The sequence below is a fragment of the Marmota monax genome, unplaced genomic scaffold (assembly GCF_021218885.2).
Source record: "Marmota monax isolate L192 unplaced genomic scaffold, Marmota_monax_Labrador192_F-V1.1 WCK01_AAM20220418_F8-fsc00007, whole genome shotgun sequence".
NCBI lineage: Eukaryota > Metazoa > Chordata > Mammalia > Rodentia > Sciuridae > Marmota > Marmota monax.
The window spans coordinates 28,529,171-28,547,594 of record NW_026692781.1 but is presented as its reverse complement, the minus strand read 5'-3'; the positions used below and the strand labels follow the sequence as shown (position 1 = coordinate 28,547,594).

General features: G+C 36.4%; 1 protein-coding gene across 5 annotated transcripts in view; it reads left to right on the top strand.

Moving 5' to 3' along the window:
* Nucleotides 1-18,424, top strand: part of Hecw2 (HECT, C2 and WW domain containing E3 ubiquitin protein ligase 2) — a 365,180-nt gene that overhangs the window by 231,435 nt on the left and 115,321 nt on the right. For 4 of the 5 annotated variants that reach the window (XM_058580338.1, XM_046447322.2, XM_058580339.1 and 1 more), the window contains 4 exons: nt 4,184-4,278; nt 9,077-9,152; nt 13,428-13,597; nt 16,457-16,599. In XM_058580338.1, coding sequence (XP_058436321.1) covers nt 4,184-4,278; nt 9,077-9,152; nt 13,428-13,597; nt 16,457-16,599 — 484 coding nt within the window. Of the gene's footprint in view, nt 1-4,183; nt 4,279-9,076; nt 9,153-13,427; nt 13,598-16,456; nt 16,600-18,424 lie in introns of those variants that run through there. The other variant, XM_058580340.1, reaches the window with a different exon arrangement.

Below are 18,424 nucleotides of genomic sequence, written 5' to 3'. Positions count from 1 at the left end.
ATAATGATTTTCCTGAGCTTTAGCCAAGGAAATCCTCTCCATTTCAGGCTGGGCTGCAGGTGTCCTTATTAAAGAGAAGACAACTTACAGAAATGCAATAATGACAAGTGCACATACCACCAGGAATGTGGGCAAATTTCCTCAAAAGTGTGAATTAAGATGTGTTTACTTTTTCTCAGATTGTGGTTCCTGAATAACAGGGCTCTGAATAGGAACTATAATCTTAAGTGTTTCATAAAATCATCCAGGACAGTGATTAAAATCATGCTTTAAAATAAATCACAATTAGCCTGATTTTTTAGATTATTTTAGTAAAACAGAGAGCATTGAAGGAAGAAGGGTGTTTACATCCCATCTGTCTTTATGGTTCAACTTTATGGTCACCTTCTAGAAACTTGGGGCAAATCCAGACTTTCTAAATAAGGATGAGCTGCCTAAGCAAATCTTATAGCTAAGGCTTCGGACCTTTGAGGCAAAACGATTTTGTGAAAGGAGTGAATGACCTGTAGACCATGTTTTTGGAGAGGGCTTGAGATGTAATCATGCATAAATGCCTCTGATTAACGTAACTGAATTGGATTGTTTTTTTTTTTTTAAATTTTTGAAGAGGTAATATATAAGAAGAGTATAATATTAAAAAGATATAATAAGTGAAAGTAAATCTCTTCCCAGTTTTGTGTCCCAGTAACTAGTTTCCCCACCCTAAAGTCAACTAGTTACTAGTTTCATGTTATCTATCTGGAAATACTTTATTTATATATAAGACCAGAAATATAGTCTTCATTTAAACAGGATGGTGGCTTTACAATGCAATATCAGAATCACAATTTCAGAAACCCTTTACTTCAGAACACATTTAACACTGTCCACAGTCCCTTCTTCCTCCCTATCCTCCCCTTCACTCCCCATGCCTGCTCTAGTGGGGATGGGGTTGTTGTGCTTTTGCCCTGGGGATGTTTTATTTGTACTTATGAAAGGGGCATTTAAATTGAGGGTACCGAATATTTATTTTAGTAACACTATTGCTAAAATATCCTGAAGTTTACTGAAAGAAGCCAGACTATATTTCCATGATTCATGATTGTGTTCAGCTTTCAGAAGGTACCTAAGAGGTGAAGATGTAACTTGGACCACAATCTCTTAGACAAGTCACCAGCAAGTTCTGATAGGCCAATATGGAAAGATTTACCCTTCTCCTGGCTTGCTGCCCTCTGAGGCAACATGCTGTTCATGCGTGGATTCTTTGGAAAAATTACTGGTTTTTAACAGCTTTTTGGATTTTTCACCTGTAATTTGAGGCCAGTAGGAGGTGATGTTGCCTGCTGCATCAAGCTGTAGGGAAACCATTTAGGAGGATGGGATCACTCATTGCTCCTTGGTCCACGTCTACCATCTCCCCTGCTTGTGGACATGCTGGCCATTTGGACACTGGGTTCCTCCCTAACTGGATGCTCAGTCACTGTGCCTGAATTCACTTCTATTTGCCCTTGTATGTATTTCTCTGGAATAGCTTTTTTTTTTTTTTTTTTTAATTTTCCTCTTGCAGTTAAAGGTTGTTGCTGGAAGCCTGGATACCAACTTCTCTTTTTCACCCTTTTACATAGTTACCTTTTCTCCTAACTAACATGTTCAAATACATTAATCAAAATGTCACTCTCTCCCTTACTCAGAGGGGAAGTCGTTTAGGTAACCATTTAAAAAGTTTTTGAGTGATCTCCTAAAATGCTAAGTAACATTTGAAGATAAAAAGTCCCACTCAATATGGAACATTCCTATGCACTAAGGGGCAGAGAGCCTCACCCATGTCCTGCTGGGGGAGCCTGCTGGCTTCTATCCAGGAGCAGATAACTGGTTCTGTCCAGAACTGTGGTGACCAGCCTGTGTGTGTGTGGCCTTGACAGGATGATCTGTGGAAATTCCTCAGCTTTGCACTTCTGTAACACCACTCTGCAGAGTTTTGGTGATCATATTCATAAAACCTACTTTTGTGCAATTCATAAGAAGTTTTATCTTGTAGTTCCATGTATTCTGAATTATTGTGTGTGTTGGAGATTTTTTTGTTACTCTAAGAAATAAAATAATGCCCCACATGGATCAGTTAGCAAAACTGTCCTGGTCATCAATATCCTCCAAGAGAAGTAAGCAATTGAGTTTCCTTGGTCTCAGAGTCTCTTGCCTAGCTGACTATTAAAACCTTAGAAAAAGAGCAGATAGCATCCTCTAACCTGAGAGAGAGTTAGGAGAAGATATATTATAAAAATGCACTTCTCTCTATTAAAAAATGTCATGTTCACGCACTAACCATCTATTTGATTTATGAGGTGCTGCTGCAGGCAGATTCACAGACTGCAGGTTCTCTGGCATTTAGAGAGTGATACTAATGAGCTCGTACCCACAGAATCCAATTGTGGATATCACAAACTCTGTGGAGCTTTGTGCTGCTTTGATAGTCTTTGTGCATGTGGCTTCACTTGGTTCTCATAGAACATGTGCTGTTGGGTCATGGAAGAAAGCAAGTGGAGAGTGAGGTCTGCTCAGCTTCATGCAGTTATGAACTGTCCCCATAATCAAGATCTTGTGTTAGTGTTCAGGAAAATCATTTGAAGGAATGTTCTCTGGAGGCAAAATCACAGTGAAGCTAGAATTCTTGCTGTTCCTCACACTCAGCATGATCACCGCTGCCTGCCTGCATCTGCACTCCTCTCTCCTGGCTCTCTGATCTCATTTTCTGATTCATAGGACCTCTTTATTCCATGACACCTTCTGACTCCACCATGGCCTCCTAATCTCCCAGGTCTCTGTTTTCTTCTTCCTGCTGCTCTTTGTCATGCCCAGGACTGTCATCTCAGCAGCTGCGCTGTAAACACCTGCTGGACCAAAGTCCTTTCCTGGATTAGTCTGGCACAGTGCTGAGCATGTATTTTGGTGGGGACATAGTAAAACATCTTTTGGTTGATGATACTAACTGAACTATGAATTAATGATTGGATTGTGGTTAATGTACTTAATAGACTGAATATTTTACCTCATGATGGAACTTTTCTTATTATTTTATCTTTTTCTTAAACAAGCTAACCAAGTCCTGTGTAAGAAGCTTTTGGGTACTGTCTGGAAAGTCAGTGAAAATTAACTTCCTTGGGAAAATATATAGAGTCCGCTTTCACGATCCTGGTAATTCATTTGAAAAAGGGATTCCCTGATATAGCTCAGGACTCTCTCTGGGGCCTGGCCACTGGCATCATTGCCAATATAGAATGACACCTTGGGAAAAATGCATCTGGCCGTGGCACTTCTGAGACTCAGATGTTCTGTATGTAAAGAAATTCTGGTGATTGTAGGTTTTATATTGAACACATTTTGTCTGCTTGCTCATTGATATTGTAATTACTTTCCAAAGACCATAATTGGTATTTGTAATGCTTTTTGTCAAGCTTAAATTAATAGAACAATGCCATGAAGTGAATGTGTGTATATGTACATATATATACACACACACACACACACACACACACATATACATATGTACATATGCCTACGTGTGTGTATGTATGTATGTATGTAGTTCTCAAATTTGATCTCTAATATCAGCACTAAAATCATTTGGAAAATTAAAATAATACAGATTCCCATAGAGTCTACTGTGGTATACTTTTGTATTTTTTTTTTTAACTTTTTTCTTTATTTCTATTGACAGTGACTATCTGACTGTATTGTAGAGGTTAGGACCTTGGGCAGATTGGGTTTTAGTCCCCACTGTCATTTCTTGTTTGACCTACAGCAAACCTCAATTTCTCATCTCTAACACATTGACAGGAATTTCTGCCTCCCAAGCATGATGTGATGGTTAAATAATAGCATGAACATGAGACATAACACTGTTTGGCAAATTGTGGAGTCTCTTAATAAACGTAGCTAGTTTTATTCTTATCTCCACACTGTTTGGGTATATTGTTTTTATGCATCATTTTTCTGATATGTTTGAGCTATTCTTCAAATGTTTCAGAAGAGCATACAAAATCAAACAGGGATTGGTATAATCTGTTGTCTCTGATTGGAAAAGAAGGGATTGTTCACAGAGTCAAGAGTGACATTGCCTGAGAGGAGAATGATGGGTTTCCTCAGTGGATTCCTACATGACTTCTTTCATTGTTTAAAATACTGTCCCTTCCCCTTTACTTTTCAGCGGAGATAAAAATCTGTTTTAAATACTACCATGGCATTAGTGGAGCCCTGCGAGCCACGACCCCCTGCATCACAGTGAAGAACCCAGCTGTGATGGTGAGTGCCCCTCTCTGCCAGCTTCCTCATGAGGTGCATGCAGGGATACGATTTCTATTTTTGCCTCTGCATCCCTGACAGAGTTACTATGAACAAGGAAAAAAGAAATGCATAACAGCGTGGGCACTGTTTTAGAAAAGGAAAAAGCTTACAAAGTTGGCATACCTGAATCTATAATATAAATCAGTGGGAAAACATGCTGTGTGTTGGCAGCTCTGCAGGGAACCCTCTCATGAGGAACAGTGGCCAGTGTCCCATCACAAAAAGGTTTTAAACTTGGTTTGGGTGGCTGATTGGTAGGAAATGTTGGTATTGCATCTTAGGTGAATTTAATTTACATGAATTCAGGGAGTAAAAGAGAAAATGTAACCATTTAAATAGTGGGTGATTTTACCTGCCAACCCAAAGATCAAAGTGCTGGATTCCATTCAATGCTGAGTTGGGGTGTAGTGCCTAAAGATACTGTTTATATTTTTTAGGAAAATGTGGCCACTTGTTAGAAGCCAACTTCTTTATCAGGCCCTCAACTGAAGAAACAGATAATCTAATTTACTTTTGGAGGAAACTGGTTGTGTTGGACATTTAAAAGAAACATGTCTGTTCTTGGAATGAAACTTTCCTAACAACTTCGTGATTTTTTTCATTCAATACACCAAATTTAAAACTCTAGCATTCTTGTAATGAATGGGTCCATTGTATATGATGATTGGATTATGGTTTGAGGTGATTTTTAGGGCCCAAGATATGTAAAACCTTGCAGTTTTTATTAGTCATTAATAAAAACTAGGTCATGAATATAACAAAAAAATGTTGACTTTTGTACTATAGGATCTTACAAAATTGTGTGTGTGGGTGTCCATGAGTATACACATTTATAGATGGTTGCACTTTTGGAAATAGACAAGTGACCAGGTGGAGTTCCTATAATTCAGAAAGCAATCTCTGAAGATGGCATTCTGAAATCTTCCAGACCTGCCATGCACTGTCTTAGGTAGTGTCTGTGCCTCTGAATTGAGTAGTCTTTTCTTTTTATTTATATCCACTGGGTGCCTGCTAAGTGCCAGGTACTAGGGATGAAATGATAAGAACAACACAGCTGTGGCTCTTATTGGTCTGGTGAAGGACAGCAATATCAATCAAATTTCATTGTATTTATTTGAGTGATACTTCTTTAAGGAGAATCATATTAGTAAGAAGGCTTCTCTGAAGAAGATGTGATGAGAGACAATCTGAAGGGTGAATAGAAGTTATTTAGGATGAAGAGCATTTCAGACTGAGGGGACAGTGTGTGAAAATACTTCAACACTCAGACTATGGGGGATAGGAAAAGGAAAGAAAGTGGTGGAATGAATCCAAAATAATTTTTCTATGTACTTATATTAATACACCATAGTGAATCCCACCATCATGTATATCTATAAGAATGGGGTGCTAACTAGAATAAGATATATTCCATGCTTATATAATTATATTAAAATGAATTTTATTATCATTATAACTGAAAAGATCCAACAAAAAATAACACAGTAGAAAATAAATAAATAAATAAGATCATCTTTGAGTCCCCATTGTAGAAAACCTAGTGTATAATATAAAAGAATAACCCACATTACTATTTAAGACTGTAAAGGTCACAAAAGAATAGCAATTGTTGACTAACAGAATCTGCCATGTCACAGAGTAAGCTCTGGAATGGACTTTGTTCCAGTTAATATTCTAAAAAGAGAAGGTACAAAACTAGAAGAGTGGGCAGGTTATAATAAAACCTTTGACCATTTATTGCTTATGAAAATAGACAATAACTAGTAATGCTAATAAACATTTTCTGGAGTCAAGAGCTTTTAGACTTGAGCAATTTTAATGCCCAGATATCACAGGAGGCACTGGGAGTTTATAGCTGACTGAACATTGATTTCATTCCATCGATTTTGCATTTAGATCACTTTGTTAAAGCCTATAGATATTTTGGAGATAATTAATTTGCTGAAAACAGATTTTAGAGCACTTTAAGAGCTTCATAGATGCAGCACTGGCAATCATAAAGGAATATTTTGGTTCAAAGACAGACTAAGAATTGTTGGTCAATAGATTTCTGACTAAGCTTGAAACACTTGGGTCTGTGTTCAAAATTTAAGTCTCATTGAGAAACATCATTTGGGGAATCAATGGTGTGCTTCTATAGCAGCATGATGGTCCCCTAAGTATATGATGTGTATTCATTATTATGACTGATTAAAAACATTGATATTCAAAAAACTTACCTTGTATGATTATACCATGTCCAGATGCAAAGGCTAGACCTGGAAGAAATAACTCCCTAGGGATGGAAATGTGCTACCATCCTAATCATATGGTCTCTTTTCTCACATGTCCTTTTGCAATGAATCAGGATTTTTAAAAAAATTGTCTTCACTGTCATTTGTATTTTGATGCTATTGTTTTTGAGAATACTCATTGGTATGTGTTTCAGTCACTTGGAACAGGAAATCCTTTGGCTGAAGGGGCAGATTAAAGCCACCATCACTCACGACCACATATTGTCTCAACACTTGGTTGACAGTGTGGCTTCTGGTTTTCCTGGAATGAATCTGTGTAATGAGTTTATTTTAAAATCTCTCTAAACACCGAGTACAAGTGTGTTTATTACCACTAATGTCCCTGTATTAATGGTAATGTTTGGTCTTTCCTGGCTTTCTTAGAATGAATAATAAAATTGAATTCTTTGAGTATTATTTCAGATGAGCATTTTAAAATCTAAGAGAGGTCAGGTGGGACACTATTTTTCTATGAATTCTTTGAGAATTGTTTCAGAGTAGTGTATTGCCAGCTGGTGAATTACTTTTTTAAATGAGAATTAAAGGACATTTTTCTTTTGTTCCTATTTGCTTTTTATAATATTTAATTGGTTTTAAATGAAGATAGGCTATGAATCTTTTCAAGTAACTCACTTAGCACAAGTACCTATAGCAGGTAGAGGTGTCATGTTCCTAGAGTGACACATTTGACTGAACAGTGTGGTCCATTTGAAGTGAGGCCCTGTTTTTTCAGGTCTGCCTGAAGGGGAAGGTTGCTGCATATCTTGTCTTTCTGGTGGTCTGCACTACTTCCCAGCAGTCTAGAGTCATGAGTCATGAAAGCAGGATGCAATAGTCACAGTGGTCAGTTGTCTGGCTAGCTTACTCTGCCTCTGCCCCAGTTAACCTGGGAATGATGACTCAAATGGACAAAAACAATTTAGGAAACCACACATATTTGCTGAGCACCAAATCTATGATCATCAAGGATTTGGTTCTATAGACGGAATGAAATAAAGATACCTGGATGGTACCCTGGTATGTTGCAGATGACATGTGAAACAACCAGGAAGCAATTAAGAATCACACAAAATCGTCCTAACTAATGTATAGGAATTACAGAGAAGACAGTAGAAATTTGCATTTTGAAATTTGAAATATATTTGGAATTTCTTTTGGAATTTCTCAACTTTGCTTGGATTAGTGCAGGTTTTTAATCTCCTGATGATGTCTGATTTCTTTAAAGGAATATGGGTAAGACAAAGTGTTAAAACCAGCCCTGGACAGTAGTTAAAATGGTAAAAGCAGATTTTAATCAGGAACTAGTACAATAGGGAAAAGAGACCTTAATATAGAATTGGCACAATTACAAATATAACAAAAGAAAGTGAGGGGAGCAGAATGGGGGATGTGAGGTCCGTGGATGAAAAGTTACTAAATGGGTAAATACAAGATAAATAAAGGATAGGGTGATTCTTGCTAAACCGAATAACAAAATTCTTACTGAAGGCAGACCAGGGTGGTCAGATATCACCTGGGAAGGGGAGGATGAAGAATTTGGTCTGATATTAAAGTGATCAGATATGGAGAATGGGGATTCTCTGTATACTGAAAGCATCATTTTTGTTAAAACTCAGCTCTACAAAGATGGAAATGGGAGCCCAAGATCAGCACCAGTTTAAGCAGAGGGCTCAAGGGAACTTGATTAAAGTTTGGTCAAGAAAAGAATCTTGGTCAGAGGGTTTAATCCAAACTTCAGAATTAAAGTGTAATTTCCACTCTCCAATGATTCAGAATATATTCTGCCTTCAATTCTGTCTCTTCCAGTGTTATGAACTTCTTTATCAGAGTATCATGAAGGTCTTCCAGTGTGCCAGAATTGTGCATAAATTGAGAAAGGCCTAAATTTGCAATGTGGTCTATAAATGATTGGTTTCATGTGAAATATAATTTACTTGGAAGATTTTAGGAAAAAATATATCAGTACACTAGCACCACTAGAAGCTTAGAAAGGAGGAAGGACACCCCTGTGGAAACTCAGATATTTTTCAAGAGAGGATGACTGTACATGTGGATGAGTCTGATATAAATCAACTATTTAGTTTCTTCTAGGTTTTCATAATAAGTCTGAAGGAATTTGATGTTTAGTGTTTAACTTAAGGAAGTGTTAAATAATAATGTTGTTAGTAATGTAAGTGCATTTACTACATGTCAACTATATTCTCATTAAAGGAGAAAAGGATATAAGATAGGCTGATTCATATTCATAAAGGATTTCAAAACTCATTATTTGAATTTGGGGGTAAGATCAAATTTAAATAGAACCTTTGTTTAGCTTCAAGAATCTATATTTCTTTGTTCCAAGATTTGGAAATTTACAGACAAGCTGCAATGTGTTTTGATACAAAAATCATTGTATTTGCAAACATCTGCAGTTCCTGGGGAAGATAAGGTAGCATAATACCTATGTGACACTTCAAATACTTTTTTTTTTTCCTCCTCAGATGGGGGCAGAGGGCATGGAAGGAGGTGCTTCAGGAAATCTGCATTCTCGGAAGCTGGTCAGCTTTACCTTGTCAGGTAAGAATGTCTTTAATTGTGGCATCTAGTTTGAAAGTGTCTGATTTCAAAGGTAGGGATAGTTCAAAGGTAGGGATAGTTCCTTTTTTCTGCACGATCCCATAAATAACATGTGAATTTATTGTTTTGGAATTTTTTGGTCATACTTTTAGGAATTCAAGTATACCTTTTTCCCTGATGAAATTACATCATTAATATAAATTCAGAAATGATTTCTTCTACAAAGTTTTCTGATGATTAAAGGACTATATGTGTAGTTACTAAAACTGTAACACAACGTGCTAATTCTACTGAGGAGTTTTGATTATTTTGAACAATTATGCTTACTTCAGTTAGAGACAGTAAAATTTTAAAGACTTGGTATACTTTTTTTTTTAAAAAAAGTCAAGGTATACTTCTTTCTGTGCAGGAATATACATAAAAATTGGAAAGTGAATAAAACAAGCTTTTGGTTTTTTTCTTGTTAGTTAAATATTCTGGCTGCTTGTGTGTTTCTCATACAGTTGATGTACTGCTCTTCTCTCTGAGCCATGAATTTGGACCCTTTTTCAGTCTGTGCCTTTGATTTGGCTGAAGCCAGTGATTAAAAAAAAGAATAATATAAGTTTACTACCAAAGGGATTTTTTTTTGCCAAAACATCATTTTATATAAACTGAAAATTTTTGCATGAAAAATGTACATATCTATCTATGTATGTACTGCAATGTAGAAAAGGTGAGATGTATTTCATGCATAGGTCGTTGTCAGAGAAGTTTGAAAGCCACTGATTTAAAAAAATAAAATGAACTGGTAGCTTTAAACTCAAGGATACGCCAAGATCAGTATTTGAATTGGACTTCTAAAACAGACGACTGTATGACAACAAAGTCTAACTGATGTCTGTCACAGTAAGACATTTTGTTTCATTGCTCTGTGGTCTAGTGCTTCTGAAATTTAAATTAGACCCACTTTTCCTGACTGCAGAAAAAAATGTTGTGAGTGAAAACAGACGTTCTCAAAAGTGAGATCTTAAAATCAGACTCTTCCACAAGGCACAATTGTCACAAATGACTGAAGCATGCACATCTGTTCATTGCTGGTTCACGTCCCTCCCAGCAGCTACATTTGCTTTTTCATAGTCCTTCCCCCTTCCTTTGAGGCTGTTGCATGTGAAAACCTTTTTTGCTTTGCTTCTCTGGTGAATCTCACAAGTTTATACTTCAAATATAATGTAATACAACATGCTAATTGTACTGGCAGGTTATAATCCAAATTTGGCCACTAATTATAGTTTTCTTTTTCTTTTCTTTTTTTTTAACTGAAAATTAAACCCAGGGGCTCTTTATTACTGCATTATATGCCCAGTCCTTTTTGGTTTTAATTTTTCCATTTTGTGACAGAGCCTTGCAAAGTTGCTGAGGCTGGACTTGAACTTGTGATCCTCCTGCCTCAGCCTATTAAATAATATTTTTTGGAACCCTTAGGATTTAAACAACATCTAGGTTTTTAGAAGGACAGCTAAAATCCTGTTGTACTACTCTCCTACCCCTATCTGTCTGTTTTCTGAAAACATCTTGGTTGTTTAGACCTCTGTAGTCCTGAGAGGCTGCAGGTACTGAAATTCCTTGTTATAGTAGTGAACAATTATCTAACCCCAATAGCTCAGAAAATTTAAAGTTCAAACATACCATAGTTTCTTTTGTACAACATGAAATTTTGCTCTATACCCATGGGTTTCTTAGTTTACAGTTATTGCCTCATGCTTTCAATTGATACCATTCTAAATATAGAACTCACATAGTGATTTTAACTCCAGAGGGGATGCTATTAACTCATCATGGGAGAATGACCATCTGGAAGGTTAAAATTCCTAGAGCATTTCCTGAAAAGTAGAAAAATAAATTTCAGGTCACAGCCAAATGCTTCTTTTAATACTTCTTCTAGCATCCCACCTCTCTTCACATGGAGGCTGGTTACCTAACATCTGTTTTTTATTTCCTACCATATAGTCAGACATTTGCAGATACACAGAAGTGGCTAAAAATCATAGGAGATGAAAGCAATTCCATAAGGTTAATTCTAGAAGCTTAATCTGGTTGTAACATATTGACTGTGGATGCTAATTTTTATCTTAGGGCATTGAAGCATTGTAGAATGGTTGCCTACAAATATTCTACTCTTGATTATCTAAGGATTATCTACTCTTGATTATCTAAGAATACAAATAATTGAACTCTACAACTAAAATAAAAATTGTACTTGAATTAATATTTTAAATCTCTTCCAAATAAGGCTGTAACTAGGATATTTAACATGTCATACCTTTGTGACTTTAAGTCCTTCTTTGGCCTATCATGGATATGAACAATAAAACATATATAAGAAAAAAGCAAGAAGCAAGAGTACAAGTGAAATGGATAAAGGGAACTAAATTATCAGATTAAACATGATTGGTAGTTTATTGTATTTATTAATGAAGATGTGTTTGTACTATGTCTTGTTTCTCATTGTGGGAGATTTTAATATCAGGGTTATCTAACAGTGACATCTTTCATCCCAGTGACTTAATCTTCTGGTGAAATGCTTTTCGTTTGAAGGAACACTTTTTGCAAATGGCTTAGCTCTGCCAGACTTTGCAGCAGCCACTTCTGTCCACATTCCTCTTCATTTATTGAAAAGAAATTCCTTGTCTGGAAGTAGATCTTAATGTCTAAAGTATATCATTCTGCCTCTGAGTCCAAGGCAAGCCTACTCAAAGGCAAGAAAATAAATGTGTAAATTGCATTTCCCTCTCAAAGCGGCTTTATGCTAAATAAAATCAAGTGAAAACGTGTGGCACTATTAAACTGACAGTACAGTGCAAACTCTGCATTTAATAGTGCCTGCTTAGTTTATGAAGCATCAGCAATAGGGTCTGTGGGGACAATGAGATTACAGCAGCTTTTCTGAGTGTCTGTCTAGTCTTTTCTTTGTCTCTTCCCTTGCTTGCTGGTTGTCAGGCTAAAGGTTGTATTATATTTCATGCAGTGTCATTAACACAAGGTCCTTTGGTTGAATACTTCAGTATTTGCTGACGTATTAAGCTTCCTCCTTCTCCTGCCAGTTATGTGTTACTGGACAGTCCTCACCTGCTTTCTTCACATATGTTCAGGCCATGAGTTCTTGTGAGCCATTGGAAGCCCTCTCCAGTTTGACCTGGAGGAGTCTATGGTCAGCCAGCTCCAGGCCAATTCTCTTCTCCTAAGAAAGACCTTCTATTTTCAGAAATGGGTTTGCATGAGATGACCCTGGAGACCCTTTGAAAGCCAAAGGTTTTGATGCTGTCTGAACTAGAGTGTTTAGGACCTCCCCAGACTGATCCACAGAAAGTTATTTACATTCTTTTCTTCCAGAAGTTTTCATGATTGCTTAGCTCCCAGAACTACATTAATCCACTGATAATCTCAGAACTGGGGAACCAGGAGGGCCATCTTTTGTTCCTGTCATTTTTGTATCTTTTAGCCTGACTATTTTTTTTAAGTATCAGTTTCCTCACTAAACAGACTTTAGTTAGGACATTTATGCACATGACAATTTGTGAAACTAAGGTGAGTTCTAGGACATTCATCAAATATTTAAATTACAGACTATAGAAAAAGTATCTGTAGAACTATTTAAAATAGCAGGCAAGACCCACATATATGAATCATTTTTGGTCCACTCTTTCCACCTAATGTTCTTCACACTTATGAAACATATACAGCATTTTAAACATGGCACCCATGAATGTGTACTCTGAAGCTTCCTCTCTAATTAAACTTAATTCAAACTCATTTCCATATGTATATAAAAGATTCATTTTTTTTCATGAAGGAAGTTGCTGTCCAAAAAACTATTTACTAAGGATTTTTCTCAAGACACTGTCTAAAACTCCAGTTGCCAAATTACTACTCTGGGAAAGGTGGTAAACGATGCACCTGCTGGCATCTAAAGGTTCCCAGGATAGGGAGCACAGGGGTGTGAGGTGGTGGTAAAGGTTTGGCTTCAGTTTTACAACCTGTGAGGAAAACCACCTTTGAAATTGCAGCCATAACCCACTTGTCCTCATTTGTCCAAGCAATTATAGCGTGAATAACTTTTGTTGTTGTTTTACCGAATTGTTGTGTTTAGAACCTCTTGTGTGATTAAGAGTGAATTATCTTTGAGTTGTTGTTCTAATCAGGATATGTGGATCCTTCCTTCTGCCTTTTTCCATCCCTCCCTCCTCCCTCCTCCTCCTTCTTTGTCTTTCCCTCCTTCTCTCTCTTTCTTTAAAGATCTTAGGGCAGTTGGGCTAAAGAAAGGGATGTTCTTCAATCCTGACCCTTATCTTAAGATGTCCATTCAGCCAGGGAAGAAGAGCAGTTTCCCCACCTGTGCTCACCATGGGCAGGAGAGAAGGTCTACTATCATCAGTAACACCACTAATCCTATTTGGCACCGAGAGGTAAGATGACCCTTAGGGGTCTTCTACTTGACAGAATGTCAACCAGGCTCATTGTTTTCCTTCTGAGCTCTATGCACTTTGAACTATTCATGCGTGTGGGCAATATGGCTAAGTTGTCTAGGGTTCTGTTCGAAAGAGGGTACAATTAGACTGAAGTTTTCTATCTCATCAAAGTTGGGTCCAAGACAGTTGAGGTATTTACTTCAGGGACACAATTTAAGGGTCTGCCAAAAGATTCAGTAATCAAATATCTTAATGAAATAAATATGTATATATGTATATTTATTTTATTTTATTTTTATGCAGTACTTAGGATTCAACCAAGAGGGACTCTACTACTGAGCTACATTCCTACCTCTTTGTTAATTTTTTATTTTGCAACAGTGTCTTGCTAAGTTACTGAGGCTGGCCTTGAACTTGCAATATTCCTGCCTCAGCCTCCTGAGTCATTGGGATTACAGGCACATGACACCATGCCTGACTTAATAAATTATTTTTTTTTTTACAAAATTAAAATCAATGCCAGAAATTTGCCATGAACAAAATTCCATAATTTTAAATAAGAACAGGATAAGTAATTATTACTTTGAAGAACCTGAGTAAAAGTTTTATTTAAAATTTTGTCCTAACATGAATTCTTTTCAAATTGAAGGAACTTCTCTGTGGACTTTGGCAAATCTTTTGTGGATTTCTAGATTTTTGTTGCATGAGCCATTCTAAGAGTTGTCACCCGGAGTGACGGCAGATTGTGTTGATGGTATTTTAGACTTCCTCACAGCTACAGTATGCTACCCGTCATCCTAGTGCCCATATCAAGCAAAGGGTTTTCTCATTAGAAATACGGAGAGTCAGAGAATGAACAAAAAGACACCATGTGGTTACTTACAGTTTGAACAAGGCATAAACTCTTCCACCATTTCTCAGGGATCCAGCAATATGTTCTAACAATATTGTAGAGGTATTTAATTGGAGAGGGATAATGCAGTAGATCTAAAACCAATTTGAGAAGACGTGTGACATGCTCTTTGATCCTTGTCAACACAGCAAAATGTGTCTCCTGAGCAGTTGCTCTGGTTATCTGAACAGGCAAACATCACTTGCATTCTTATACATGGTTTAAAAAACTACACATAGGATCTCTTAATAAGAAATAATACTTAGAGGCATACCCCTTAATCTAACATATTTCAAAGCCTAGAAGACAGAATTAATCTCAATATAATCTCTAGAAGGCACATAGTGAATATGGTATTGTAATAAGCAATAGCTTTATTTCTAACATTTTGTATTTGCAAGTTTTCTTGAGCAGTCATCAGTGCAAACCTGATAGGGGAGGCTATGGGATGAGATAATCATCTCTCTGTTTTGGATTAAGTAACCAAAACTTGCTGGGTGTGGTGGTGCATGCCTGAAATCACAGCAGTTTGGGAGGCTGAGGCAGGGGGATCCAGATCAAAGCCAGCCTCAGCATAAATGAATAGCTACTCAGTGAGACCCTGTCTCTAAATAAAATACAAAGTAGAGCTGGGGATGTGGCTCAGTGGTCGAGTGCCCCTGAGTTCAATCCCTGGTACTAAAAATAAATAATCAATCAAGCAATCAAATAAACCAAAGGTTGGAGTGTTTATGTGACTAACTACTCAAGAGGCAATAATGGGGCTTGCATTCAGCTTTCTCATTCTAAGTAAGTGCTTTTTTCCATAAAGCAGACGCCAAATTGCCTGGCCCTTAGAGAACTTTTATTGTTATGACTAAATAAACGTTGTGGTGCCTAAGCACCAAGCTGGTTGGCACTATTCACATCACTGCAGTTGTGTGGATTCCGTCAGGGAAAGAGTGACAATATTTTGGTTAGTTTTCTGGCCCTATCTTTTATTTATTCTGATATCAGCTTTAAAAAGGAAATTTTATCTTTTTATTAATTTATTTATATTAATTAGGTATATGTGACAGCAAAATGCATTTTGCTTCATTGTACACAATTGCAGCGCAACTTTTCGTTTCTCTGATTGTACACAATATAGCATCACACCATATGTGTAGTCATACATGTACCAAGGGTAATGATGTCCATCTCATTCCACCATCTTTCCTAAGCCCCCACCCTCCTTCTCCTTTGCCGCATCAGTTTCTCCATTTTTCCCCATGCCTCCTTCCTCCCATCTTAATGATAAAATTAGTAAAGCTTTTTATATTTATTTTATATACTTATCAACTCCAATTTAGATTTCCCCAATGACATTCTTAAATAAAAACAAAGCCTATCTTAACTTCTGTTTTTGTTTTCTGTCCCAGAAAAAATGACCCCATGAATAATGACAAGAAACAAATGTTTGTTCATATTTGTTGCAGTTGCAACCATTGTAGACCTAATTATGTTTTCAAACTGAGGTAGGCGGAATCCTTATATGAGGTACCTAAAGATGGGAAAGGCCAACTGTGTGAAGGCATAAATTATGTAAATAAAATGCATCTGTTAAAAGAAAAAAATGACCCCATGTGTCTCTTAAACTTGGGTAATAATTCCATTTAAAAACTGTTTTATTTTAATTCTTTTTAGGGATACCACAGTACTCTATAGATGTTCCTACTTTAACCACTAAATGAAGGAATATTATAAACTATGTTTTGCAACTTCAAAAATCCCATGAGATTAGGAGTTTAAATGGCTATTAATAAAATATTTCAGTTCATTCTAATCCAGCACATATCAAAATACAGGATCCACAATAGCCATAGATTTTTCTAGTAATATGGACCCCATATATCATTACAATTTAAGAGAGATCATTTCCTATACTGTAAAGTGTTATATTTGTCCTTGTTTTGAACCAACATGTTCCCTGCTTTTGCTTTCAGAAATATTCCTTTTTTGCACTTCTAACTGATGTCCTGGAAATTGAAATTAAAGACAAGTTTGCCAAGAGCCGTCCTATTATCAAACGTTTCCTGGGGAAACTAACCATTCCAGTCCAGAGGTTGCTGGAGCGACAAGCCATTGGGTAATCAGCTCTGACTTCTAGGGATCTTGTTGAGATAAGTTTGTACAGAAATGACTTGGTAGCCCTAGGACTTTTCTTACTGACAAGAAGTGATAATATAATTCTTTTAAAAATAAAAGTGGCTTTACAGTTATTAAAAGTATACAGGGTCAATAGCACTTCATTATAATTATGTATCTTTTTTTCTTGGCATCTATATCTTTTTCAAGATGTACATACCATTTGTATTTCAGAATCATATTTCAGTGTTCGATTGTGTTTTTAATGTATTGAAATCTGTCTATAAAACTCTCCCTAGAGCAGAATTTAGTGTCAGAGGATACTTACTTTATCCTAATTAAGCCCATCTGGAGAAGCTATTATTTCTGAAAAACAAAAGCAATCTTGTTTGTGGCCTTTCAAAACAAGACCTAGATAAGGAGGTAAAATAGTAAGCTCCTAGACATATGCAGAATCTTAACATGTGATCCATGCTTTTCTTTGTATGAGTTTTTAGTAAGTTGTGAGTAAAGAAATCATAGCATGTTTCCATTCTATATTATATTGAACATGGTTTTACATGGTAAGCACCAGCAGACTCTAACACATGTACTCTGAGATGACACTAAGAGGCATCTGGTTGTGTACCTCTTTTACTGTAAGAACATTTTGAACATGTGGAGGTGGTGGTTATGGTAGCAGCAGAAGTAACAGTAGTAATTAGGAGTAACAATAATCACCTAAGATGCTGGGAGTCCACTGTATGTCAGGGGTTAAGTATATCACACTCATTTGCTCATGTAATCTCAACAGCAATGAGAGGTAGCTAATGTAATAATACTAATTTCAGAGAAGACTCCTAGGCTAATAAGCAGATGGTGGAGCTGAGATTTGAGTTCGGATCCATCTGCTATAGAAAGAACCTGGTGTCTCTGAAACGTCTCAAGGACTGGCTATAATGTAATATTACTGTTACCTTTGGACAGTTGATATTTCATATTCACTCTGCTACTAATCAACTCTTTGATTTTGGCAAATCACAATTTTCTTGGTCTTTAATTTTCTCATCTGAAAATTAAAACATTTGGACCACATAATCTCTAAGGCCCCTTCAAAGCCCAAAACTCAGAGATTCTAATGGAGTCTAATCCTCTTGATGGTCAGAGGCAGTGGATTTTGTGGTTGAGCCGTCCATAGCAAGTCGGAAGATTATATGAAATTCTAACAACCTGACTTACCTGATGAAAGCTGAGAAATCTCAATTATTTTTAAGAATAACATTTAGAGCTTCTAGTAGATATATTTTGGAAAGCTTTTAAAATTATTTTTAGCATTTATAAAAAGTGAAAGATTATAGAGAGTGAGAACTGAGTACAGTGAATATAACATATTTATCATTTAATTTATATAATTATAATCATGTAATTTACATAATATATATGACACTTGGTGGTGTCAATTTTATGTATGCCAGCAATAACAAACAAGGAAAAATAGAATCTCATGATTGAAAATGTTATTCACTTTCTGGCTTTTGATTTACTCTTTTAAAGAATTGAATATCCAGAGAATTACCAGTCCTGGATTCTATGTGTACTAGAAGCAAGTCCAACATGGATTCATAAAATATCAGGATCATGGATTATTTCTAAGTAGATTAAAATCACTGCAATGATACTACATATTAGCATATTAGCTGTTACATATAAATCTATATTCTGATATGATTATTGTTTTCCATCAAATAATTGATAGCTCTTGAAAAATGCTGTATTTGATTGGTTAGGCATTTGGTAGCATGCTGCTCTTTGAAATTGTTGAACTTTTACAGGGTGCAGTTGTAGAG